General features: G+C 47.2%; 1 protein-coding gene across 2 annotated transcripts in view; it reads left to right on the top strand.

The window, feature by feature from the left end:
- MINDY4 (MINDY lysine 48 deubiquitinase 4) overlaps positions 1–26,920 on the top strand; it is a 71,176-nt gene extending 44,256 nt beyond the window's left edge. For both annotated transcript variants that reach the window (XM_069959263.1, XM_069959262.1), the window contains exons 15-19: positions 3,847–3,910; positions 8,253–8,414; positions 16,308–16,488; positions 21,691–21,763; positions 26,700–26,920. In XM_069959263.1, the coding sequence (XP_069815364.1) occupies positions 3,847–3,910; positions 8,253–8,414; positions 16,308–16,488; positions 21,691–21,763; positions 26,700–26,748 (529 nt within the window). In that variant the 3' untranslated portion in view covers positions 26,749–26,920. The remainder of the gene's footprint in view (positions 1–3,846; positions 3,911–8,252; positions 8,415–16,307; positions 16,489–21,690; positions 21,764–26,699) is intronic.
- The last annotated feature ends 495 nt before the right edge of the window (positions 26,921–27,415 follow it).

Genomic DNA, 27,415 nt, shown 5'->3' with positions numbered 1-27,415 from the left:
GCCTGGGAGGAGTTCTCCCGTCCAGTCGGGGCCTGGGAGGAGTTGTCCCGTGCAGTCGGGGCCTGGGAGGAGTGGACCCGTCCAGTCGGGGCCTGGGAGGAGTGGACCCGTCCAGTCGGGGCCTGGGAGGAGTGGACCCGTCCAGTCGGGGCCTGGGAGGAGTGGACCCGTCCAGTCGGGGCCTGGGAGGAGTGGACCCGTCCAGTCGGGGCCTGGGAGGAGTGGACCCGTCCAGTCGGGGCCTGGGAGGAGTTGTCCCGTGCAGTCGGGGCCTGGGAGGAGTTGTCCCGTCCAGTCGGGGCCTGGGAGGAGTTGTCTCGTCCAGTCGGGGCCTGGGAGGAGTTGTCCCGTGCAGTCGGGGCCTGGGAGGAGTTGTCCCGTGCAGTCGGGGCCTGGGAGGAGTTGTCCCGTGCAGTCGGGGCCTGGGAGGAGTGGACCCGTCCAGTCGGGGCCTGGGAGGAGTGGACCCTTCCAGTCGGGGCCTGGGAGGAGTTCTCCCGTCCAGTCGGGGCCTGGGAGGAGTTGTCCCGTGCAGTCGGGGCCTGGGAGGAGTTGTCCCGTGCAGTCGGGGCCTGGGAGGAGTGGACCCGTCCAGTCGGGGCCTGGGAGGAGTGGACCCGTCCAGTCGGGGCCTGGGAGGAGTGGACCCGTCCAGTCGGGGGCCTGGGAGGAGTGGACCCGTCCAGTCGGGGCCTGGGAGGAGTGGACCCGTCCAGTCGGGGCCTTTTAGTGACTGGCACTCCTGTGTCACAAGTGCAGCTTAGAAATGATGTATTAGGGAGACTGAAGAATCGCCCTGATGAATAATGATTATGGGAAAACCTATTGTTGCTGGAAATGGCGCTTAACTTTGCACCTTCCTGCAATCCTAACACGGTTATCCAGCCTTATAACCTCCGACCTGTCAGCAGAGCACACACCCAGGACCCGGCTCAGTGTATGGCTGCCTACTCTCCCCCTCGTCCGTCACTCTCTCCCTGCACGGGTTCGGCATTTCCTTTGCTGCTATCACAATGATGTTTTGTATAAAGTGACTGGAGGGTCGCCATATGTATTATGTACATTCCCCATTTGTTTTCAAGATCTCTGCTTGCTGTCAGTTATTAGTAAAAGTAACATTGACATATGGAGGCAGAAAACCCATCTCCTTCCAGGCTGTGAGAAAGCAGCAGATGAGAGTTTGTTACAATGGATCAGTCTATCTCTGAGCGGCTCAGACCCCGGTCACATGTTTATCTTGATTGTGTCTGATGCAGATTTTGGTGGAATCTGTGTGTGAACGAGACCTAAACCTGGAGTCCAGACGGGATTGATTTAGACTGTAGAAAATCTCCAGCTGTGAGAAGTGTTGGGTCAGGATGGGGCTTGAGGTAAAACATGGACACTTCCATTCACTGACAGCACACAGAGACCTTGAAGAGGATGAGTATAGTAGAAAGTTTCAAAACTTTTCATGAATCTCTTGTATATCCCAGGGGCTGCATTATCAGACCTGGGGGGGGAGGCTACACTATTAGAAGATAGGGGGCTGCATTATCAGAACTAGGGGAGGGGGACAATCATTAGTCGGTAGGGGGCTACACCATTAGAGGATAGGGTGCAGCATCATCAGAACTGGGGGGGGGGGCTCCATCATTAAAGGGGGGCTTGGGCGCTGCAGTGTCTGCTTAAACTCCTGACCTCTCCTGATTGCCGCTTCCTCTATAGCCGCTGATCTAATATGCAGATGGCGGCCGCCCCATTCCCACGTTGTTTACAGCTAAACATGTCATTATAACATCCTCCTTTTGTCACCATCTCCGATCCGTCAGGCAGATATGAATCTATGTGACAGCTCTGATTTATCTTACTGCCCGACGCTGTATACATGGGAAGGGATTGTGCGGCAGACAATGCGGGAATATTAGGTGAGGAGAATGCCGCCATTGATGGGGAGGACGGGGACATAGAGGTCTCCCTGTGTGCTGCGCTGCCATCTCCTGTGGCCAGTGATTAGTAGTCATCAGCAGCCTGGGGTCTCCTCTGCCCGGCAGCTTCTTAGTTGGATCCTTTACTGAAAGTGTAAAGTGATAGAAAAACAGCGGCCATATTGGTTGTCACCCAGATCTCCTGGACCTCTCATTGGGGAAGTGACACATCCCCCTCTTCAGCTCTGCTGCAGTACTAGGCTGGTGTGACACCAAGAACTCTGACAACCACTGAAGTATCTCATTGATCCCCATCCTGTATACTGCAGCATCTGACTGATCCACATCCTGTATATTGTAGCATCTGACTGATCCCCCCCCCCATCCTGTATACTGCAGCATCTCACTGATCCCCCATCCTGTATACTGCAGCATCTGACTGATCCACATCCTGTATATTGTAGCATCTGACTGATCCCCCCCATCCTGTATCCTGCAGCATCTCACTGATCCCCATCCTGTATCCTGCAGCATCTCACTGATCCACATCCTCTATACTGCAGCATCTCACTGATCCCCATCCTGTACACTGTGACATCTCACTGATCCCCATCCTGTATACTGCAGCATCTCACTGATCCACATCCTGTATATTGTAGCATCTGACTGATCCCCCCCCCCCATCCTGTATACTGCAGCATCTCACTGATCCCCCATCCTGTATACTGCAGCATCTCACTGATCCACATCCTGTATATTGTAGCATCTGACTGATCCCCCCCATCCTGTATACTGCAGCATCTCACTGATCTCCATCCTGTACACTGCAGCATCTCACTGATCTCCATCCTGTACACTGCAGCATCTCACTGACCCCCATCCTGTATACTGCAGCATCTCACTGATCCCCATACTGTATCCTGCAGCATCTCACTGATCCCCATCCTGTATCCTGCAGCATCTCACTGATCCCCATCCTGTATCCTGCAGCATCTCACTGATCCCCATCCTGTATACTGCAGCATCTGACTGATCCCCATCCTCTATACTGCAGCATGTCACTGATCCCCATCCTGTATCCTGCAGCATCTCGCTGATCCCCATCCTGTATCCTGCAGCATCTCACTGATCTCCATCCTGTATCCTGCAGCATCTCACTGATCCACATCCTCTATACTGCAGCATCTCACTGATCCCCCATCCTGTATACTGCAGCATCTCACTGATCTCCATCCTGTATACTGCAGCATCTCACTGACCCCCATCCTGTATACTGCAGCATCTCACTGATCCCCCATCCTGTATACTGCAGCATCTCACTGATCCCCTATCCTGTATACTGCAGCATCTTACTGATCCCCATCCTGTATCCTGCAGCATCTCACTGATCCCCATCCTGTACACTGTGGCATCTCACTGATCCCCATTCTGTACACTGTGACATCTCACTGATCCCCATCCTGTATACTGCAGCATCTCACTGATCCCCCATCCTGTATACTGCAGCATCTCACTGATCCCCCATCCTGTATACTGTAGCATCTCGCTGATCCCCATCCTGTATCCTGCAGCATCTCACTGATCCCCATCCTGTATCCTGCAGCATCTCACTGACCCCCATCCTGTATATTGCAGCATCTGACTGATCCCCATCCTCTATACTGCAGCATCTCACTGATCCCCCATCCTGTATATTGCAGCATCTCACTGATCCCCCATCATGTATCCTGCAGCATCTCACTGATCTCCATCCTGTACACTGCAGCATCTCACTGACCCCCATCCTGTACACTGTGACATCACTTATAATTGAAGCTCAGTAATCAGATATTCTCAGCGTCATCTCATTGCTTTCTATCCTGTACATTGTCTTTATCTGCAGCTTCTCTCTGGATCCTGATCGCTGGATTGTCTCACTGATTTCTCTGTTTCTGTGTAGGGTTCAGAAGGATTTTGATGACCCAACAAACTGTTTAATTGGTGCCCATGCCTACTGTACCCAGGTAAGAGACTGAGAGCTGTCACATGTAACCTCACCAGCAGAGGGTGCTCCACCAGGAGGAGGAATGAGGGGGAACCTGCTACATGATGAGTAACAGCTCTGCACAGCCCGTTCTCTCGTGTTATTAGTGTAATATACGGCAGTGCGCTATACTATACAGAACCTCTAATACACCTCAGCTGCGGAACCTCATCATACACCTCAGCTGCTGCAGAACCTCATCATACACCTCAGCTGCTGCAGAACCTTTAGATATTCTTATCTCTACCCTCTGTTCCTCTATACACTCTTGTATATGTATACTGTAGTGTGTTGCGCTGTATCTCTCCTCCGTCCATCCCATCCGTGGTTTGGCAGTGTTAATAAATCTGCAGATGTCATATAAATTATCATTGGACAATTGTAAAACCTCCACCGTCCGCCCAGTCCTAACAAAAGAAGCCCCGAGCTCTGGCAGGACGCACATTTCCCCACACGCTTGTCCGTCTTGGCCGCTCTGTCTCTCAAGGGTCAACACATGTATCTGAGATTAACCCCTTCACCCCTGGGCGGAGGACGTGTAATTATTCCGACATACACCCACAGGTCATCACACGATGTTACCCCAATGACCCCATGTAATCTATAGGTCGCATAGTTATCATCTCCCATAATGCATTATTTCCAGATGCTATTCATGGGCGGAGCTTAGTTGTCACATGACTCTAGTTCCTATTCCCATCATGCCTTGTTATGGGCGCAGTCCTCTGCATTGTGATGTGTTACCATATTATTCCACTCAGGAAGGTTTTTTCCCTTGACTCTGTTTTCTACACGACCGGGTGAACAAACAAAGATTGGCGCATCTAATCAAATTGCATTTGCATTGGCGGCCTGATTGTGATAAGGTACAAGGGGTCTATTCACACACAAGGCTGCCATACCGAGCTGTACATCCCCCCCCTCCACCCCGAGGAGAATGACCATCACAAGACTGTCATGGTGTAAGATTAGATCGCATTTATTTCTATTGGGGTATTCTCTGAGAAAGCCGTGCAGAACAAAACGGACGGAGCGCACAGATATTAGAAGTTAACCATTTAACAGTTTAACCCTTCAACTGTTCTTGTATATAAACTATAGTCAGATGCTGTATTTACATGTATACCATAGTGCTCCATGCACTTGTGTGATGCCTGTGTATTACAGTTGACGCCTATAGAAAGCATATATTCTGGCTATTCAACCCCCTAGGTGCCGCAGTCAGTACCATGGCATCCGGGTGGTTAGAATGCTGGTTCCTTCTGTCATCCAGTTAAAATCGCCCCTCCAGCCAGCCAATCACTTGCACAGCACAGGTGTCCTGTCTTGTCCAGTAATTGGAATCAGGGCTGTGAAGTCGGAGTTGTGGAGTCTGAGTCGGAACTAGTTTTGGCTGGAGTCGGAGTCAGAAAAAATGTACTGACTCCGACTCCAGCTTAAATAAAAAAATCTTAGAACAATTTAGAATTGAGTTTTGATATATGAATTGAAGTTTTGCCCATCAATATATATATTATGAGCAACATTCTAATAGGACACTGGCAGCTGTGTGTGTGTGTGTGTATGCTATGGCAGCAGCTGTGTGTGTGTGTGTGCGTGCTGTGGCTGCAGCAGGCTGTGTGTGTATGCTATGGCTGCAGCTGTGTGTGTGTGTGTGTGTGTGTGTGTGTGTGTGTGTGCGTGCTGTGGCTGCAGCAGGCTGTGTGTGTATGCTATGGCTGCAGCTGTGTGTGTGTGTGTGTGTGTGTGCGTGCTGTGGCTGCAGCAGGCTGTGTGTGTATGCTATGGCTGCAGCTGTGTGTGTGTGTATGCTATGGCTGCAGCTGTGTGTGTGTGTATGCTATGGCAGCAGCTGTGTGTGTGTGTGTATGCTATGGCTGCAGCTGTGTGTGTGTGTATGCTATGGCTGCAGCTGTGTGTGTGTGTATGCTATGGCTGCAGCTGTGTGTATGTGTGTGTGTGTGTGTGTATGCTATGGCTGCAGCTGTGTGTGTGTGTGTGTGTATGCTATGGCTGCAGCTGTGTGTGTGTGTGTGTATGCTATGGCTGTATGTGTGTGTGTGTATGCTATGGCAGCAGCTGTGTGTGTGTATGCTATGGCTGCAGCTGTGTGTGTGTATGCTATGGCTGCAGCTGTGTGTGTGTGTGTGTGTGTGTGTGTGTGTGTGTGTAATATGCAGCTGTATGTGTAATATGAAGATATCCTGTGTAATATAGAGGGGGAAGAGAAGACATAAGTAGTGCAGCAGTAACCTCTGTCCTCAATGTGGTATTTTTCTTCAGTGTTCTATGGCTGCAGCTGTGTGTGTGTATGCTATGGCAGCAGCTGTGTGTGTGTGTATGCTATGGCAGCAGCTGTGTGTGTGTGTGTGTGTGTGTGTATGCTATGGCTGCAGCTGTGTGTGTGTGTATGCTATGGCTGCAGCTGTGTGTGTGTGTGTATGCTATGGCTGCAGCTGTGTGTGTGTGTGTGTGTGTGTATGCTATGGCTGCAGCTGTGTGTGTGTGTGTGTGTGTATGCTATGGCTGCAGCTGTGTGTGTGTGTGTGTATGCTATGGCTGTATGTGTGTGTGTGTGTATGCTATGGCAGCAGCTGTGTGTGTGTATGCTATGGCTGCAGCTGTGTGTGTGTATGCTATGGCTGCAGCTGTGTGTGTGTGTGTGTGTGTGTGTGTGTGTGTAATATGCCGCTGTATGTGTAATATGAAGATATCCTGTGTAATATAGAGGGGGAAGAGAAGACATAAGTAGTGCAGCAGTAACCCCTGTCCTCAATGTGGTATTTTTCTTCAGTGTTCTATGGCTGCAGCTGTGTGTGTGTATGCTATGGCAGCAGCTGTGTGTGTGTATGCTATGGCTGCAGCTGTGTGTGTGTGTGTGCGTGCTGTGGCTGCAGCAGGCTGTGGGTGTATGCTATGGCTGCAGCTGTGTGTGTGTGTGTGTGTGTGTATGCTATGGCTGCAGCTGTGTGTGTGTGTGTGTGTGCGTGCTGTGGCTGCAGCAGGCTGTGGGTGTATGCTATGGCAGCAGCTGTGTGTGTGTGTGTGTGTGTGTGTGTATGCTATGGCTGCAGCTGTGTGTGTGCATGTGTGTGTATGCTATGGCTGCAGCTGTGTGTGTGTGTGTGTGCGCGCTATGGCAGCAGCAGGCTGTGTGTGTGTGTTTGTGTGAGCGTCTGTGCGCGCACACTATGGCTGCAGCAGGGTGTGTGTGTGTGTATGCTATGGCTGCAGCAGGGTGTGTGTGTGTGTATGCTATGGCTGCAGCAGGGTGTGTGTGTGTGTATGCTATGGCTGCAGCAGGGTGTGTGTGTGTATGTGTGTATGCTATGGCTGCTGCAGCAGGGTGTGTGTGTGTGTGTGCGCGCGCTATGGCGTGCCTCCACACCCACAGTGACCCCTCTATATCACTGTATGTGACCCCTCTATATCACTATGTGTGACCCCCTGTATATCACTATGGCTGACCTCTATATTACAGTGATCTGGCATTGTTAGTAGTGTGTCTGTGTGTATGGTGAATATTTAGTGAAAAACATAGAAGACTGTCAGCAGGAAAAACCACCTGCTTCACCTAGTCTAGTTGTGAGTAGTTCAGGACATGGAGGCTGGAGACTGGCTGCATCCACTTCACACACAGGAGAAGCTGCTTTATATCTTTCCTTTATTCCCTTAGAAGTCGCCCCAGGATCATGTAGGACATTAGGGAGAAGCTTCTGAGCCAGTGTGATAAATAACTCACCTGGTATATGACTGGCCATTTATGAAGGAGCAGAAGTCGGAGTCGGGAGTGTGAGTCGGAGCTGCGGCCTATCGACTCCACAGTCCTGATTGGAATCATGGAATACCCCTTGAGGGAGCCTTCACACCTACTGGATCTGCAGCGGATTTCACGCTGCGAATTTACTGCGAAATCCGCTGCGGATCCAATGAGATTCATCCCTATGAGAGCACTTACTGGCAGCAGGTTGACATCCTGCGGCGCCGAGCAGGTAATGTATGCTCTCGGCTGCGGGCAGCGGGGGGTTAACTTACATACAGCGGGATGTCAATATATTCTCAAGAAGTCTGCCCCAAAGTTAAATAAAAAAAGAGTCGCTATCAATGAAATAAAACAAATTACTGTCGTGAAAAACTAAGTTCTTAAAGGGCTCCGACCGTTATGATTAGTGGTATAATTATTTGATCGGTCTCTGGTGCTGCGTTTTGTTGGAGGAACAGAGCGCAGATGTAGAGCACCAAAGGAAGCATATGGAACAAATGCTGCAAATCCTCTGTGCTGCCAGTTATCAGACATTATCAGATTTTCTTGTGATTTTCAGGAACTGGTAAACCTCATACTGGGCGGCAGAGCCGTGTCGAATGTCTTCAATGACGTGATGGAGCTGGACTCCGGGAACGGGAATATCACAGTTCTGAAAGGAATCTCTGGCCGCAGCGACATTGGGTTCCTGTCGCTGTTTGAACACTATAATGTGTGCCAAGTAAGTGTCCTTCAGTATACTGCAGGCTGCACATAATCGGAGAGTATTGACATCATATACTGCAGGCAGTGTGTAATAGGAGAGTGGTGACATCATATACAGCAGGGAGTGTGTAATAGGAGAGCGGTGACATCATATACAGCAGGCAGTGTGTAATAGGAGAGCGGTGACATCATATACAGCAGGCAGTGTGTAATAGGAGAGCGGTGACATCATATAATGCAGGCTGCAAATAATCGGAGAGTGGTGACATCATATACTGCAGGAAGTGTGTAATAGGAGAGCGGTGACATCATATAATGCAGGCTGCAAATAATCGGAGAGTGGTGACATCATATACTGCAGGCAGTGTGTATAGGAGAGCGGTGACATCATACAATATACTACAGGCAATGTGTAATAGGAGAGCGGTGACATCATAGTATACTACAGGCAATGTGTAATAGGAGAGCGGTGACATCATATAATATACTACAGGCAATGTGTAATAGAAGAGCGGTGACCTCATAATATACTACAGGCCGTGTGTAATAGGAGAGCAGTGACGTCATAATATACTGCAGGCATCGTGTAATAGGAGAGCGGTGACATAATATACTGCAGGCTGCACATAATCAGAGAGTGGTGACATATACAGCAGGCAGTGTGTAATAGGAGAGTGGTGACATCATATACTGCAGGAAGGGCATAATAGGAGGGCGTGACATCATAAACTGCAGGCAGTGTGTATAGGAGAGCGGTGACATCATATAATATACTACAGGCAGTGTGTAATAGGAGAGTGGTGACAAAAGAAGAACCCGTGGAGCCTCATCAAAGAGTCTCAATACACAGGACTAGCCAGATATCCCTCCAGGAAGGACCCAGCCAGGTTCTTCTTTTGCATATTCATGTTTCCCAGGGGGCAATGCACCTAGGACCTCACTGCACTGAGCGCTTTCATTAGCAGCCGGCAGTGTTGTCATTTTTGGCTGGTCTCCCTGAGATCAGCAATCTGTTTCTCTTATGGCTCTACTAGGCATTGCTCCCACCTAGCCAGAATCCTGCTCCACACTGATGAGGGGCAACACCCAGAAACAGCTGTCTGTGGATGGAACCTGGCCTTGGTTTTTCCCTTTGTCATTACATTGACTTTTAGGGCCACTTAATATGGTGGTTTTGGTGGTATCCTTACAGGAGCCGCCCCTTGGCTGGGTCCTTCCGGGAGGGATATCTGGCTAGTCCTGTGTTTTTAGACTCTTTGATGAGGCTCCACGGGTTCCTCTTTTGCATATCCATATTATATACTGCAGGCAGTGTGTAATAGGAGAGCGGTGACATCATAATGTACTACAGGCCGTGTGTAATAGGAGAGCGGTGACATCATAATATACTGCAGGCAGTGTGTAATAGGAGAGCGGTGACATCATAATGTACTACAGGCCGTGTGTAATAGGAGAGCGGTGACATCATAATGTACTACAGGCCGTGTGTAATAGGAGAGCGGTGACATCATAATATACTGCAGGCAGTGTGTAATAGGAGAGCGGTGACATCATAATGTACTACAGGCCGTGTGTAATAGGAGAGCGGTGACATCATAATATACTGCAGGCAGTGTGTAATAGGAGAGCGGTGACATCATAATATACTGCAGGCAGTGTGTAATAGGAGAGCAGTGACATCATAATATACTGCAGGCAGTGTGTAATAGGAGAGCGGTGACATCATATAAACATCGGTAAAACATCGGACATCGGTAAAACTACTTAAGAAAAAGAGAAAAAAAAGTCCATGCAGATACATTACAGATGGAGTGTGACACGTGTGACGTGGAGTGTGACACGTGTGAAGCCGGTGTGAAGGGGAAGAGCGGGACTTGTGTGGGTCCTACATGTCAGTGCAGGGATAGGGTTTAGCTCCTGGTTCTTATAGGAAGGCACAATTGCTGTATTCAGATGCTGTGATGCTTCCTAACATAGTTGTACAATCCGGCCGACATTCCCGGCATTCTTCTCTCTGCTCCCTGATGAGTATAATGCGGGTGACACACAACAGATCGGGACCGAGACCTTCACTGGACCCGGAGAACAATTTACCATTATCCGATGGCCACGCTACACAAACACTGCTGTGGGAGGAAGAGAAACATTTGCTCATCGGACTGTGAAAGCTGTTTATTGGGGTCACACTAGTTCACTGCATTATAATAAGACTCCCACAGTGTACATAATACCTGGGGGCAGGACGACAGCACCGCAAAATGAGACACGTTCTGCACCCGCACAGTGTATGAGAGACGAGGAGAGAGCGTCCCTCAAGTCCGACCAAGTGCCTGGCATGAGTATGACCATGAGATGTTATTTACCTTGTAGAAACGCCTCGTTCTCATGAAACATGTAGATGGCCGTGATGGACGCTTTATGGTGGATAAATGTCCTGTACAGTACACAAACAATATCATATCAAATGGTCAATCCTCACCATATGGCACCACAATAATACTGACATACTCTGTTTAACTAATACCACTACACAGTGCTCAAATTGTACCACAATACAGTACTCAGTACCCAAACAAGACCACAATACAGCACTCCTTAGCAACATACAATGCAAAAATAATACCACTATACAGTGCTCAAATAGTACCACCGTATAGCACTCAGTACCTAAATAAGCCCACAATACAGCACTCCTTAGCAACATACTGTGCTTACATAATACCACTATACAGTGCTCAAATAGTACCACCGTACAGTACTGCACTCTATAGCAACATACTGTGCTAAAAAAAAGTACCACTACAGTACTCAAATAGTACCACCATAAAGTACCCAAATGAGACCACAATATACTACTTTGTCCTCAGATAAGACCACAATACAGTATTCGGTAGCAACATGTAGTGCTAAAATAATACTGCTACGTCGCTCAAAACCACCATTCCCTTACCATATTTGACCACAGTACAGTACTATGAAAATGATATCTCCCACACAGTGCTCAAGCAATAACACCATATTGTGCAAACATACTAACACTTTACAGTTCTTAAATTATCAGTCATCGGATAATACCAACATATAGTATTTACTATACCGTGGTAATATTTTAATAATAATATTATATTCTGTATTGGTATTTGTAGCACTTAGTGGGGGTATTACTCATACAGCACCATACAGTGCTTAATACTGCTATACTGTACTCAATATCACCATACAGTGCTTAATACTGCTATACTGTACTCAATATCACCATACAGTGCTTAATACTGCTATACTGTACTCTATCACCATACAGTGCTCAAATAACACTATACTGTACTCCGTCCCACCTTACTATGCTCAGATAATACTACTGAACAGAGCTCAACACCCTAATACAATGCTAAAATAGTAGTACCGATTATTAAATAATACCCTCATACAGTTCTAAAATAAAATGCTGCATGCTGCTCTTCCCTGCTTGTCCTCCAAATCTTGGGGGCCTCAGCAGTGGAAACTTTTGGTATTTTGTTGGAGTACGTTGTAGACAGGAGTTTTGTTCTTGTCGTTGTGATTTTATTATTTTATTCCTGTTGGACGCAGATAAAATATTACAAATTTAAAGGCAATATAAGGAAGAGGCTACCCCTGCAGAGAATGGTGCTGCCCCCTCCCCCCCCCCCCCCACACACTGTCAGTACTGTATCCTGCCTGTCCTGATCCACATCAGAGGGGGCCAACTACTACATGGGGCACAGAGGGGGCCAACTACTACATGGGGGCACAGAGGGGGCCAACTACTACATGGGAACACAGAGGGGGCTTACTACTACATGGGGGCACAAAGGGGGCCAACTACTACATGGGGGCACAAAGGGGGCCAACTACTACATGGGGGCTCAGAGGGGGCCAACTACTACATGGGGGCTCAGAGGGGGCCAACTACTACATGGGGGCTCAGAGGGGGCCAACTACTACATGGGAACACAGAGGGGGCTTACTACTACATGGGGGCACAAAGGGGGCCAACTACTACATGGGGGCTCAGAGGGGGCCAACTACTACATGGGGGCTCAGAGGGGGCCAACTACTACATGGGGGCTCAGAGGGGGCCAACTACTACATGGGGGCTCAGAGGGGGCCAACTACTACATGGGGGCTCAGAGGGGGCCAACTACTACATGGGGGCACAGAGGGGGCCAACTACTACATGGGGACACAGAGGGGACTTACTACTACATGGGGGCACAGAGGAGGCCAACTACTACATGGGGGCACAGAGGAGGCCAACTACTACATGGGGGCTCAGAGGGGGCCAACTACTACATGGGGGCACAGAGGGGGCCTACTACTACATGGGGGCACAGAGGGGGCCTATCTAGTATAAGATGGCCCAGAGTGGGCAATACACATGGGGAGTTTGTGGATGAGGATGATGATGGAGCAACAAGCCTAAAATGTTTGACTTTCATATTTCAATGAGATGAGGTGTGACCAGGAGAAGTCTTCATGATGGTCTGGGCCAGATGGCGCGAGCCCTACCATAGATTGCCAGTATGACACGGCTGGTGGGATTTACTCCATGTGACCTACACACAGCCTATGGGCCTGGAGTCCAGGACAGACGATAGACCAATACATTGTAACAAACACGGACAGTACGAAGACAGTAAATAATTAGAGCTTAATGTACAGAGGACTGGCTGATCCCTGTAATAATAAATTGCATTGATTCCATGGTAGACCGCAGCACCGGATCCCGCCCCGGGGAACCTTATCACATAGAAACATCTTGCAGGTTACATGTTACTATTTCAGCTCCTTCAGTGCAGATGCACGCATCCAGTCCCAGAGTAATTAGAAGGAATTGCCCCCGGGGTATTAATACTATCTCTATTGTTATTTTCCGACGTGGGGTGGGGGTCAGGTCAACGCGTTTTAGACAAATAGGTGGCGCCGCGCCAACTTCTAAATTCATATTTAATGACTCTCTAGGAAGCGGCCAAGAACAAAAACCTCATTATAACATTGCTCCTGAGCGTATTGTATTCCCACATGTCACCGCCATCACTGCAATCCAAATACCTCAACAATACAGATGTTCAGTGTGTGGTGTAATCCTATTGTATTCTTTATATTCTATATTCTATTCTATTATATTATAGTATATGGTATATGCTAAATTCAGAGGCTGAAAAGCCGGCAAAGACCTGATAAGTGGTCAAATTCTGGATACCCAAGAGCACCAGGGATATTACTGCTAACCCATGTACCATCCTAGATATTAGGTATTATCCCATAACTACGTTAGAGCACCAGAGATATTACTGTGAAGCGCTTTCCCATCTTAGATATTGGGTATTATCCCATAACTGCCCTAGATCACCAGGGATATTACCTCTAGCCCCTTCCTCATCCTAGATATTGGGTATTATCCCATAACTGCCCTAGATCACCAGGGATATTACCTCTAGCCCCTTCCTCATCCTAGATATTGGGTATTATCCCATAACTGCCCTAGATCACCAGGGATATTACCTCTAGCCCCTTCCCCATCCTAGATATTGGGTATTATCCCATAACTGCCCTAGAGCACCAGGGATATTACCGCCAACCCCTTCCCCATCCCATGTCCTAGCACTGACCTGTCCATCAGGAGCAGACTGTCTCACCTGTCCTAGCACTGACCTGTCTGTCAGGAGCAGACTGTCTCACCTGTCCTAGCACTTACCTGTCCGTCAGAAGCAGACTGTCTCACCTGTCCTAGCACTGATCTGTCCGTCAGGAGCAGACTGTCTCACCTGTCCTAGCACTTACCTGTCCATCAGGAGCAGACTGTGTCACCTGTCCTAGCACTGACCTGTCTGTCAGGAGCAGACTGTCTCACCTGTCCTAGCACTGACCTGTCCATCAGGAGCAGACTGTCTCACCTGTCCTAGCACTGACCTGTCCGTCAGGAGCAGACTGTCTCACCTGTCCTAGCACTGACCTGTCCGTCAGGAGCAGACTGTCTCACCTGTCCTAGCACTGACCTGTCCGTCAGGAGCAGACTGTCTCACCTGTCCTAGCACTGACCTGTCCGTCAGGAGCAGACTGTCTCACCTGTCCTAGCACTGACCTGTCCGTCAGGAGCAGACTGTCTCACCTGTCCTAGCACTGACCTGTCCGTCAGGAGCAGACTGTCTCACCTGTCCTAGCACTGACCTGTCCGTCAGGAGCAGACTGTCTCACCTGTCCTAGCACTGACCTGTCCGTCAGGAGCAGACTGTCTCACCTCTCCTAGCACTGACCAGTCCGTCAGGAGCAGACTGTCTCACCTGTCCTAGCCCGTCCCTTCACCTTACATTGACCGGTCACATTGGATAGAATGTCCTCACTCAGATCCGGTAACCTGGGATTGACCCCTGCGAGCCCCGAGGTCACAGAGCTGTATCTGAAATCCTCCGAAAGGAAATTCCCCAGAATAAGAAGCCCGGGCCAATGCAGGAATGTGCGTCCAGGACAAAAGCAATATGTCTAAAACATCTGCAGCCGCTATCAAAGCCTCCACCAGCTTAGATGAGAAGGAAAGGGATTTACCCGGCTCATACCAACACGGCTTCGTTTTCTAATACACGGCGGAAAATTCTTCTGAGGAAACTTATGGAAGAAGCCGCTCACGTCTCCTGAACTGCGGCCACAATCCACTCCGTACAGAACAACGTCCCCTGTGTGAGTCACATAGACAGAAAACCAGATCCAGGACAGGACAACTGCTTAGGCGGCAATCCCATCATCCTCACAAGGGCTATAGCGCAAACCACCGCATCACATGACTCATTCCAGCAAATGGGGTCAGATTGTGAGCGCAACTTAATCCTCCTATGTGTATTACATGTGTTGGGGAAGCTACTCCACCCTCATACTCCATCCTCCTATGCATAACATATGTTGGGGAAGCTTCTCCATCCGTTTACTCCATCCTCATATCTGCATTATATGTGGTGGGGAAGCTTCTCCATCCTCCTATGTGTATTACATGTTTTGTGGAAGCTACTCCACCCTCATACTCCATCCTCCTATATGCATAACATGTGTTGGGGAAGCTACTCCATCTGTTTACTCCGTCCTCCTATATGCATTATATGTGGTGGGGAAGCTTCTCCATCCGTATACTCCATCCTCCTATGTGTATTACATGTGTTGGGGAAGCTACTCCATCCTCCTATGTGTATTACATGTGTTGGGAAGCTTCTCCATCCTCCTATGTGTATTACATGTGTTGGGGAAGCTTCTCCATCCTCATACTCCATCCTCCTATGTGTATTACATGTGTTGGGGAAGCTTCTCCATCCGTATAATACATCCTCCTATGTGTATTACATGTGTTGGGAAGCTACTCCATCCTTGGAAACCTGTATGAAGAGCTCCCCTGTGATCAGAGGCTTGGGGTATGTCCACACATTGCGGTCATGTTGATGTCTTGCAGAAGCCATGGTCTGACCCCGATGGGTGGACACACCCTAGAAGCAGCGTCTTGTTCCATAAGAGGCCGGGGTAATCCTCCGATCACTAACAATTGTTGTTTCCAGGGACGGATCGGATCTGAATTCCTCCCCTGATTAGTTTTGGCTTCGGTCAAGGGAAATTCCACCCAAATCTGACCGCCCATTGTATGATGGGACTTGGCCGGGGATGTGTTACCTACCTGGACACCATGGAGGAGATGATACGTGATGCGGAGTGTGGGGGCGATCTGTCCTGTTGTATATACCACACAGAGGATTGTCTGCACTGATACATTGTAACAAACCATTAGAATGAGATAGAGATCTATCCTGTTGTATATACCACACAGAGAATTGTCTGCACTGATACATTGTAACAAACCATCAGGATGAGAGAGATCTGTTCTGTTGTCTTATATACCATATTTCTCTTGCAGGTCGGCTCTTATCTGAAGACCCCCAAGTATCCCATCTGGGTGGTCTGCAGCGAAAGTCACTTCAGCGTCCTGTTTTGCTTGAAAAAAGAGCTGATGAGCGACTGGAGAGCGGAGCGGAGATTTGACCTTTACTATTACGATGGGCTAGCCAATCAGCAGGAGGAGATTCGCCTGACTGTGGGTAAGTGCGGGGGTCCTGCAGTACCACCATCAGTCTATACCAGACCTGGGCATTGTACGGCCCGCTGCTGAATATGGGTGGGTTCATACTGAGGAATTCTCGCGGATAATGTCAGCGGAATTCCGCTGTCTGTCCGCGCACCTTTCCGCCGGCTCCATAGACACCATTCTATGGGCCGGCGTATTCCGCTATCCGCCAGTTCTATGGAGCCGGTGGAAAGGCGCACGGACAGACAGCGGAACTTTGCGGATATTATCCGCGAGTATTCCTTAGTATGAACCCACCCTTACTGATAAATGATGCTGCAGCATATATTGGTCTGGCCCTTGAAAACCATTTCCTATGGGGAAATGAATTGCCCACCCCTGGTCTACACCAATTTCTGATATCATTTTACTATAGTAAATCAGCTGGTCTGTGGAGGCTCCACTCCCTTCTGCTAAGCCCTGCGCACTTACAGAAATTGCTGTCAGCAGTGCCGAAGTTAAAAAAAAAAAAAAAAAAAGGTCAAAATTTTTTGGCTAAATTTGACACCTGAGAACCAACGTATTCCAAGAATTCATTGCTTCCTCTCGGCACTCTATCACTCCCCTCCCACATGATGGGATTCTGCAGAACATTGCTCTACACAGCAGACTATCTCTCGTCCCAGCAAGTCTTTGAAAGCTGCTGTATTTACTGGCTGCACCTCTGCCTGTGGCATTGTTCAGCACAGGGCAGCATCCTGTGTACACTCCACATTCTACCTTAAATAAAGGTATGTATGTATATATATATATATATATATATATATATATATATATAATGTGTGTGTGTGTGTGTGTGTGTGTTTGTATATGATGGAGAGATGGTGCTGTAGGCTGGAGGGACTGATCAGAGGTGCTGACATCACAGGGGACATTGCAGACCCTGATACACTGTAACAAACTGCAGCTCTGTAGTGAGCAGCTAAAGAGGCAGAAGGTGTCACAGTGAAAGTTACTTGAGAGCAATCGGCCCTTTAATCATCAGAGCGAGGAAAGAGAAACATGTCGGAGTGTCCCCCGAGGTCATGGTGTCAGATGTGTTATGGAGTGCTGCCTGCCGCTCCCCGCGAGCCCAGTGATCCGGTAATGGTCGGGCCGGACCCTGGGACATTCTCCGCTTCACCTAAAAAGAAACAACAGAAGGAAGAGACTTGTATTATCATTTCATGTAACTCGGGTCGTGTCAGGCTGTGTCCATGTCACGCTTCATGATGTCCGCTTAGTGAGCACACTAGGAATGATCATGACAGACAGGATTACTGTATACAAGGCAAGCAGGAGCCGCTATATACTGCTAACAGAGAGCACGGAGTAGTCTAGTAGGCGCCATTCAGTGCTCCTGCCAATATGGTACTTGTCCTGTGTCCCCCCAGTACCCTGCCTGCCTAGTGTCCCCTCCATATGGTGCCTGCCCTATGTATACCCCTTCCCTTTGTACCCTGACAGTTGTTTCCCCATATATACATATATATATATATATATATATATATATATATATATATCATTTATTTCTTTTTTTTTAATCTTTATTTCAAACATTGTTGTACAAAAATATCTCTTAAAATACAATCACAATAACATTTTTACATTTCTTATACCTCCCCCCCCCCCCTCTTGCCACCCATTTTCTGCTCCGTGCACCCTCACAATACAGGGTCTTCTACATTTCCTCTCTCCTTGGGGACAGACACGTTTCCACCCTATACTGTGCCCGCCTGTGCCCCCCCCCCCTCTTACAATAAGCATCTGCACAGGGCTACCATCATCTTCCTCTCCCTCTCACTGCAGTGTCCCAAGTCCCTAATGGTCACTGGGTGACATGACCTTTCAGGGCACCAGAGGACAGGAGATTGGACCCCGGGGCAGTAGTCCTGGATCTCGGACATTGGGGGTTATGACACTATTGTTTCCCTCTGTATGCAGCGCTGTACATTGTTTGATTTTAAGCGATAATCTTCTGGTGTAAACGCGGCAACGATCTCACATAACAAACGAAAGTTCTTTCATCTCAAAATCATTGTTCATTGTTCTCAAGTACCTCAGTATAAACGCTCATCGCTCACAGTGTATGTATATATATATATATATATGCAATTATGATCGCATTAACGACTTTCCATAGTGATTTTATCTTCTCGTCTAAACGGGTTGTTCACCAAAATCTTTTACTCTTTCAAACCAACTGGTGTCAGAGATTTGTCATTTACTTCTAAAAAAATCTTGAGTCTTCTAGTACTTATCAGCTGCTGTATGTCCTGCAGGAAGTGGTTATTGTCTCCAGTCTGACACAGTGCTCTCTGCTGCCACCTCTGTCCATGTTAGGAACTGTCCAGAGCAGCAGCAAATCCCTATAGAAAACCTTTCCTACTCTGGACAGTTCCGGACATGGTCAGAGGTGGCAGCAGAGAGCACTGTGTCAGACTGGAAAGAATACACCACTTTCTGCAGGACATACAGCAGCTGATAAGTTCTGGACCACTGTAGATTTTGAATTATGTCTCCTACTGTAATGAAGAGGCAAAGAGCAGTTGTTCGTGCCACACTCTGGCATGTATCCTCCTCCCTCTTCATGAATAATCAATGCTGCCCGGCCCCCTGCTTGTTCAGCTGTCAGATTGCAGATCAATCCCCTGTAGGCAGGTTATGTCTGAAAGAAACACTCAGGTATAATTGAATATCTTCTCCCTAATGTGTTGCAGCTGTGGTCTAGGGGTAACTCACCTGTCTAGAGACCTGACAGCAGTTCATTCTCTGGTAAGAATCCACTGATGGAAATTAATTAGAGGTCTTTTTTTTCTTATTATTCTATCATTTTTAAAGCTGTGTTCACACACAGTATTTTTGCTCAGTATTTTGCAACCAAAACCAAAAGTGGATTGAAAACACAGAAAGGCTATGTTCTCACACTGTTGAAATTGAGCGGATGGCCGTCAATATTGGCAAATATTGGACGTTGTTTTAAAATAACAGTAATTATTTGCCATTCACTCAGTTTCAACAGTGTGTGAACAGAGCCTTTCTGTCTTTTCAATTCACTTCTGGTTTTGGTTGCAAAATACTGAGCAAATTACAGAGCAAAACTACTGTGTGTGAACATAGCCTTAAAATGATACAATAATAAGGAAAACTTAAATAAATAAAGACCTATATTTTATACCCATCAGGGGATTTGAACCAGAGAATGAACTGCTGGTAGGTCTACTAGACAGGCGAGTTACCCCTAGACCACAGCTTCAACTATATCTGAGTGTTTCTGTCAGACATAACCTGCCTACAGAGGACTGATCTGCAATCAGAGACACTGGCTGTCAGCTGAGCGAGCAGGAGGCCGGGCAGCACTGATTATTCATAAAGAGGAGGGAGGAAGAAGGAGGAATAAGGCAGCCAGAGTGTGGAGTGTGCATAATCCACTGCACGAAAAATTACCAAAAGTCACCATACTTACTAGGGGACTGCCTGCTACAGCACACTGTCAGCACCTTACATAGGGCCCGGGAGCTGACAGATTCCCTTTAAGCGATTTATCTGTATGTGTAAAAGGACCCCAACACACCAGCGCAGGGTGAGGTCTGGCATTGCTATGATGAATAGGGCAATGTGAGCGGCGGGCAGGGCTCCAGGCTCAGGAGGGATTGTTTAATGGTTTTGGCTTGTAATAGGTTCTTGTATTTCACCCTTATCTTATCTCTGGTGGTGTTTATAGAGAGCGCAGCTCTGAGGGGAGGGTGTACTGAGTATTCATGTGTGACCTGGCCCTGTGTCTCACACCAGGGAGAGGAAGCCTGTCAGATCTACCAGTCACCTGTATGATGATGGGGGTTGTACTGATGTCCTCTCTGCTTGACTCCCTGTGATGTTCCTCCGTTTTTCCTGGAAATGTACGAATATTCACCAGCATTATGTTGTATAGTAATATAACCTGTGTCCTCCCATAATTCTGTCCTCAGTAGCCGCCCCTAGCTATGCTGGACTGTTATCTTTTGTTACCTAACACTATCTATAGGTTACTATACTAAACACTAGCCATGCTGGACTCTTCTCCCTGGTTACCATACCAAACATTAGCCATGCTGGACTGTTATTTTGTGTTACTATACTGAACACTAGCCATGCTGGACTGTTGTTTTGTGTTACTATACTAAACACTAGCCATGCTGGACTGTTATTTTGTGTTACTATACTGAACACTAGTCATGCTGGACTGTTATTTTGTGTTACTATACTGAACACTAGCCATGCTGGACTATTCTTTACTTCATATACATTATTTAATGTTAACCTTTATGAGGATTAGGCAATTCTTTTTACACTGTTCACTAGGTCATACGAGGGCATAGTTGACAACTTTAAAGGGGTTATCCAGCGAAAATCTTTAGTACTTATAAGCTGCTGTATGTCATGCAGGAAATGTTTTATTTTCAGTCTGACACAGTGCTCTCTGCTGATATCTCTGGCAGAGACAGGAACTCTGTCTCATTTTTTTATAAATCCCCATAGAAAACCTCTCCTGCTCTGGACAGTTCCTGTCTCGGCCAAAGATGTCAGCAGAGAGCACTATGTCAGACTGAAAATAAAACATTTCCTGCAGGACGTTCAGCAGCTGATAAGTACTGGACAGCTTGAGATTATTTTTTTTTTTAATAGAAGTAAGTTACAAATCTATATAACTTTCTGACACCAGTTGATTTGAAAGTAAAAGATTTTCGCTGGACAACCCCCTTTAACTCTTCCTTAATGCACGATGGAAAGGAAATAAGTATTTATCTGTGCATGTTGCGTTGTCCTCTTTTGCCCCCGTACAGCCTGTATTTTGTATGTTCGCCTCTGACTGGTGACCCCTGCCGGCTGTGTAACCTGTTGCAGTGTGTGGTTGCCCCCTGGCATACTCGGGGTGTAGTGAAGCAGCGGGTCGAAGCTGCCAAGATTAATATCGTGAGGCGCAGTATTTTTCTTCTGCTTCTGGCTCTCTCGGCTTCTCTGATGCTCCAGCTGCCATTAATCCTGCCTGTCGCTGCCAGTCTGACGGCTGAAATGTGAACTATGTAAACAGTATAGGGAGATTTCCTCCTCTAGTCCTCAGCCTTGGGCGCTCATAGTGTATAGTGCCCCCCCCCCCCTGTATTGATTCATACTGAGGAGATGATCGTGTAATCCAGTTCTATTCTTATCCTTTCAGACACATCTGGTACCTACATAGAAGATAAAGAGGATGATCTGGTTCCACCCCTTGAATATTGCATCAGAACCAAGTAAGTGTATCCCCTATTATATTCCATAGTCCAGGGAAAGACAACCATTCAGACTGTGAGTAGAGTTCCCTATGTGCTCTGATGCCAGAGTGCTGCCCATCATGGTGTCGCTGGGGTGCTGCCCCTCACTGTGTTGCTGAAGTGCTGCCACTCACTGTGTTGCTGAAGTGCTGCCACTCTTGGTGTTGCTGGCTGTCGCAGCGTCACTAGAGGGCATCTGCTTGTTCATGCCATCGCTGGAGAGCATCCTTAGGCTGTCACTAGAGAGCGTCCACTCCCTCACACTGTTACAAAAGGGTGCCACTGACTAACACTGTCGCTAGAGGGCATCAACACACTCTTGGAGGGTGGTCTAATATTGCTTCTAGAAGGCAGTCATATGCTTAAAGTGAAAATCTTTTTCTTTCAAATCAACTGGTTTCAGACAGTTATATAGATTTGTCATTTACTTCTATTTAAAAATCTCCAGTCTTCCAGTACTTATCAGCTGCTGTATATCCTGCAGGAAGTGGTGTATTCCCTTCAGTCTGACACAGTGCTCTCTGCTGCCACCTCTGTCCATGTCAGGAACTGTCCAGAGCAGGAGAGGTTTTCTATGGGGATTTGCTACTACTCTGGACAGCTCCTGACATGGACAGAGGTGGCAGCAGAGAGCACTGTGTCAGACTGGAGAGAAAACACCACTTCCTGCAGGACATACAGCAGCTGATAAGTACTGGATGACTTAAGATTTTTAAATAGAAGTAAATAACAAATCTATACAACTTTCTGAAACCAGTTTATTTGCAAGAAAGAGATTTTCGCTGGACCCCTTTAAAATATCACTAGTAAATGGCCCCACACTCTTGGTAAGGAATGGCGCCGCATTGCCAGTAGAGGATGTCCCCACACTGTCACTAAAGGACGGCCTCATTCTTCACCCACTATCGTATGAATTTGCCTCTAAATAATTTCCTCCAATATTTTTATTATTGAGATTATAAACAGTATAGAGCTATGTTCGCACAATGTATATTTTCGTAAAACCACAGCCGTTGTACAACGGCCGTGATTATTACCAAAATAAACGTTAAATCGATGTATATGAGATCCCGGTCAGAATATATACACACAGTTTACACTTCGGCCCGCATCCCTAGCGGCGCCGCAAACAACTGACATGTCAGTTTTCTGCGGGCGCTATTCATTAAATAGTGGCCATAGAAAACCAAGTCCGTGCACACTGTGGATCAGGGGGCTCCGGCCGCTCGCTCCATAGTATACAGTGGGGAGTTCTGATGCGGGCGCACACTGATGTGCCTGCATCAAAACCCTGCATCTTTTCAGAGACCGGCTGTTCCGTGACCCGGCCTGGTTACGGAACGGCTGGTCTCTAACATAGTGTGAACATAGCCTAGAGCTGTTTTTCTGATCAAGGGCAAATCCTTGGTGTACACAGAAAGGTAAATAACATGGCAATTACCAGTAGCTACCACTAGAGGGCTTCACCGCTGACCATATACAGTACTAGTATATACATTGAACTTAGTAATAACACAGCATGCTGAACTTCTCAGCTCCTTGCAGAGACGGCAGCAGACCACAAGGATGTTACGTTTAACCTCTGTGTACATTTCTTGGACTTGGAGATCCGGAAAAAAAAAACCTAAAAAAAACGCAGATCTTGTATAAAGAAATCAGTTCCGATTCTGAAACTGATGTGCGAAGCTAAATGGTGATGGAGGGTGGATATTGACTTCAAGTAGTATGTAACGTGGCAGAATGAGGCTAATGTTCCCCATAGAAACATTTGATGAAGTGTAAAGAAACAAGGACGGTAGACTGAACAATGAATCCCTTCCGATGGGCTAAAATTAGCTCCCACTTTAAGGGATGAAAGGGAAATCTTCATTAGTGCCATGACCAGACCGAAACACTCTGTGCACATTCCCAGTACAAAATGAAAAGCAAACTGGCAGATTATCTGGATCAAAGGTCTTTAACCGTTTTGTGTATGGTCTCCATGGTTACAGACTACAAGCAAACCCTGCGTAGTCTGATCCTTAAGTCAGGTACTTGCTGCTTGCCAACCTACAAAAAGAGGAGGGTTAGGGTACTACTACATGGAACGATAATCTGCTTAATCGGCCCTGTCCGGCCGATTTTCATTCCGTGTAATAAACACAACGATCAGCCTATGACAACGATCATCGGCTGATCGTTGATATAGGTTTGAACCTATAATTGTCAGGCACCAACTGCACATCGCTATGTGTAATAGCGGTGCGTGGCCGGCGGCTGATGACTTGCAAAGTGCATACATTACCTATCCATGGTCCAGGGCTCCTCCTGCGCTCTGCTTCTCCCCGGTTCCCGCACGCTGCAGCTTCAGAGTGGCCTGTCTTAGCTGACAGGCTGCTCACCCAATCACTGGCCGGAACCGCCGCGGCCAGTGATTGGATGAGCGGCCTGTCAGCTGAGACAGGCCGCTCTGAAGCTGCAGCGCACGGGACCCAGGAAAAAGCAGACCGCAAGAGGAGCCCTGGACCATGGATAGGTAATGTATGCAGTTTAAGCAAGGGCTGCAAGGACATCAGTAACGATGTCCATGCAGCCCTTGTTAAACGATTATCTGGCTGTGTAATAGGCCCAGTAAATGAGCGTTGATCTTGCAGATCGGCGCTCATTTACAGTTATAATCGGGCCCATCGGCCAGTGTAATACCACCCTAACACATGATTGTAGGATCAGACTACACAGAGCTTGTTTGTAGTCTGTTACCATGACAACACATAGAATTTTAAATAAGACTTTGAAACTTTGCTTCTTTTTTCCTTTGAGTGCATATTCATAATAAAGTGATTACAGAAGTGGGCAGGCCCTTTAAGCAGACAGTTGTGTTCCTTTACTTAGCTTATGTCCTATGCAGGTCCCTGTTTCACATAGTGATGGGACTATAGAAGCAGATCCTCGCAGTATTCCTAATTCTACAGATATTTCCCCCAGCAGCTACAAACCATCTGCTGTTCCTTATGGCTGGGCTGGACCATTATATGTCAGTAACTGAAAGGAGTCTGGTGGAGAAGCGCCAATTGGGTGCGGTGGATGGATGTAGAAAGAGCCGGATTTGGAGGATTCCAGTTTCCCCATGTTAACCATCTATTGCATTCTTGGCCTCCATGTAAAGATTATGTCAAGAGACCAACCTATAGCTAAAGACATCCAGATGTTCCTAGCACATGACTGTGGTTTCTACTGTGTGAACACGACGGGGACTTCAATGATGTACGGTACAGACACTGTGTACTAAGTGAGGGAGCACGCACACCCAGATGGGGCGGCCATGTGTTCTCTGCAACCTCCTGTTCCCTATTAGTCATGTCAGTCCACAAGAAGGCAACCTAGGAAGGAGAACTATAAGGCTCATTGTGGCCTAGCATGGCGCCACTTCTGTCAAACTCTCTTCAGTTTTATCTGTGTCAGTAAAAGTCTGGTGGAATCCCATATGGCTGACCCCATTCTAGGTCATACACCTTACATCAGATATTACTAGTGGGAAGTCACAGCTTCTGTGGTAGATGCTGTGGTGGTCTTACCATATGTGTTTTGTATCATATTCTCTTATTGGGAAGTTGTTGTTTTTTCTCTGAATTTTCCACTTTGAAAGCCTAAAAAGGTTTTCCAGCACTACAATATTGATGACCTAACAAATTTAAAGGAATACTCTACTTTCAAAGCTTACTTAATGTTACACAGCATGATAATGAAGGCAAAGTGGCACTGACCTTTCAATTCGCTTCCCCCTTGTTGCCTGCTCGCTGCCTGTGCTAAGGGGAGCAGTGGGAGGGGGCAGCCTGAACGATCTTTAGATCATTTGGGCGGCCCATTGAGGTCAGCGGAGTGGCGTGCAGCAGACCATCGGTGACCTGATCATGCGCGCTGAAAGACGACGATCAGCCAACTTCGTGCATTGTGGGCTTTAAACATGACCTATTACACCGAACAATTTTCAGCTGGTAATATCCAAGTATGGGCTATAATTGTTTTGTGTAATAGGGCTTTTAAAGGTGTTTCTAAACTATCAGTCTGACTCCTGACTCCTCTAGCGATCAGCTTACTGAGCTCTATGTTCCCTTTATTGTTTATCAGGCATAGCGTCACACATATAGTAGAGGCTCTTTCTAATATTACAACATAGACCCCTTCCTTTGAATGGGAAAAAGCTGCAGTTCCATGCTTGGCCACTGGCAACGTATGGCGCCGTGTCGGATAAACAATGATGGGAACACTGTGCTCATGGCCCCTTCAGTCAACTGAAGTCTAGGTAGAGGCTGTAGCTTCACATGAATGGTATTAAACTGCAGTACCAGGCACAGCCACTAGCCAAGGTATGGAGCTGTGCCTGACAAACAGTAAAAGGGACAGTGCGACCATGGCCCATTCAGGTAGCTGATCAGTGGGGGCACAGAAATAAAACCCCCATGATTCTGATATTGATAGCCTATCTTAAGGGTATACCCTTATTCCTTTAAGAAGAATTCCTTTAAATTTTCTGTAAGGAGAGGCCCTCAATATTGTAGTCCTAGAAAACATTATCAGCCTATAAAAATTTGCCATATTCACTTTATATTATATTTACTTTATGTTCTCGTACTGGTTATGAGTTATACGTGTCTCTCTTCTGAGCTGCTCTCATGCAATAAGAGAGCAGTGCATTGTGGGAGCACAGATGGCAATTATATAGTTACATTTGTCAGGTCACATGTCTGACAGCAGAGTGGTTTGTTGTCAGCTTCCAAGGGCAACCGATGAAATTTTGACTGCAGCTCTAGATGTGAATAGTGAAAAAGCTAAAAACCACTAAAATCTGTACCAGAACAATTGGCTTTTTATATAGTTTTATGGTGTGAATCGTTGCCGAGAGAAGAATCACTGATATATGTCTGTATTATTTCAGATGGAAAGGAGCAGTGGTGGACTGGAACAGTACAGACCCCATCCTATAAATCTCTTCCCCACGCCCCCGTATCCAGGGAACGATCAGCCATTACCATGCAGCCGTGAGGACGTTCACCTCAGATGATTCCCAGTGCCAGGCAGACACTCACATGGCATTTCCTCAGGAGACTCTGACGCGCTTGGTGATTGTCTTTCATGTAAAAGATCCCATTGTACAAGGCGAGCAGTAAAGAGTCTGTTTGTGAAGTCATAAAATACACACACAACCATAATAGAGGTTATTCAGAGGATGCTACAGTCTATAAGACACTGCTAAAAGGTCGGCACTCAACAGGATATTATAAAATGTCTACGGATGTAGCAGAGCTGACCTTAACGTTCCGAAGCTGTTTTTGTTTTTGCATCTTGAGAATTTAAAACAATCTAGGAGGTTAACCTGCAGTCCCATGTAAAAACAAAGATAAGGATAACATGACCCCCAGAGCTCTGCTACATCTGAAACACTCAGCCCTGCTTCATTCCTTCGCTTCTTGGATGTGTCTGTAAAATCTGATTATCCTCGGGAAATATTGGAAATCCCCTGCACAGATTCCACTACATTTCATCGTCTATAACACTTGTAGAGACTTTTCACCCATTTTTACAAGAATCTGATTCCAGGTGCAGATTAACAAGCGGCAGAAGAACAGAACAGCTTTGAGCTCCCAATGAAAG

Source organism: Dendropsophus ebraccatus, chromosome 2, assembly GCF_027789765.1.
Source record: "Dendropsophus ebraccatus isolate aDenEbr1 chromosome 2, aDenEbr1.pat, whole genome shotgun sequence".
NCBI classification, from domain to species: domain Eukaryota; kingdom Metazoa; phylum Chordata; class Amphibia; order Anura; family Hylidae; genus Dendropsophus; species Dendropsophus ebraccatus.
Note: the sequence above shows the minus strand (reverse complement) of the source record. Positions and strands in the feature narration are given on the sequence as shown.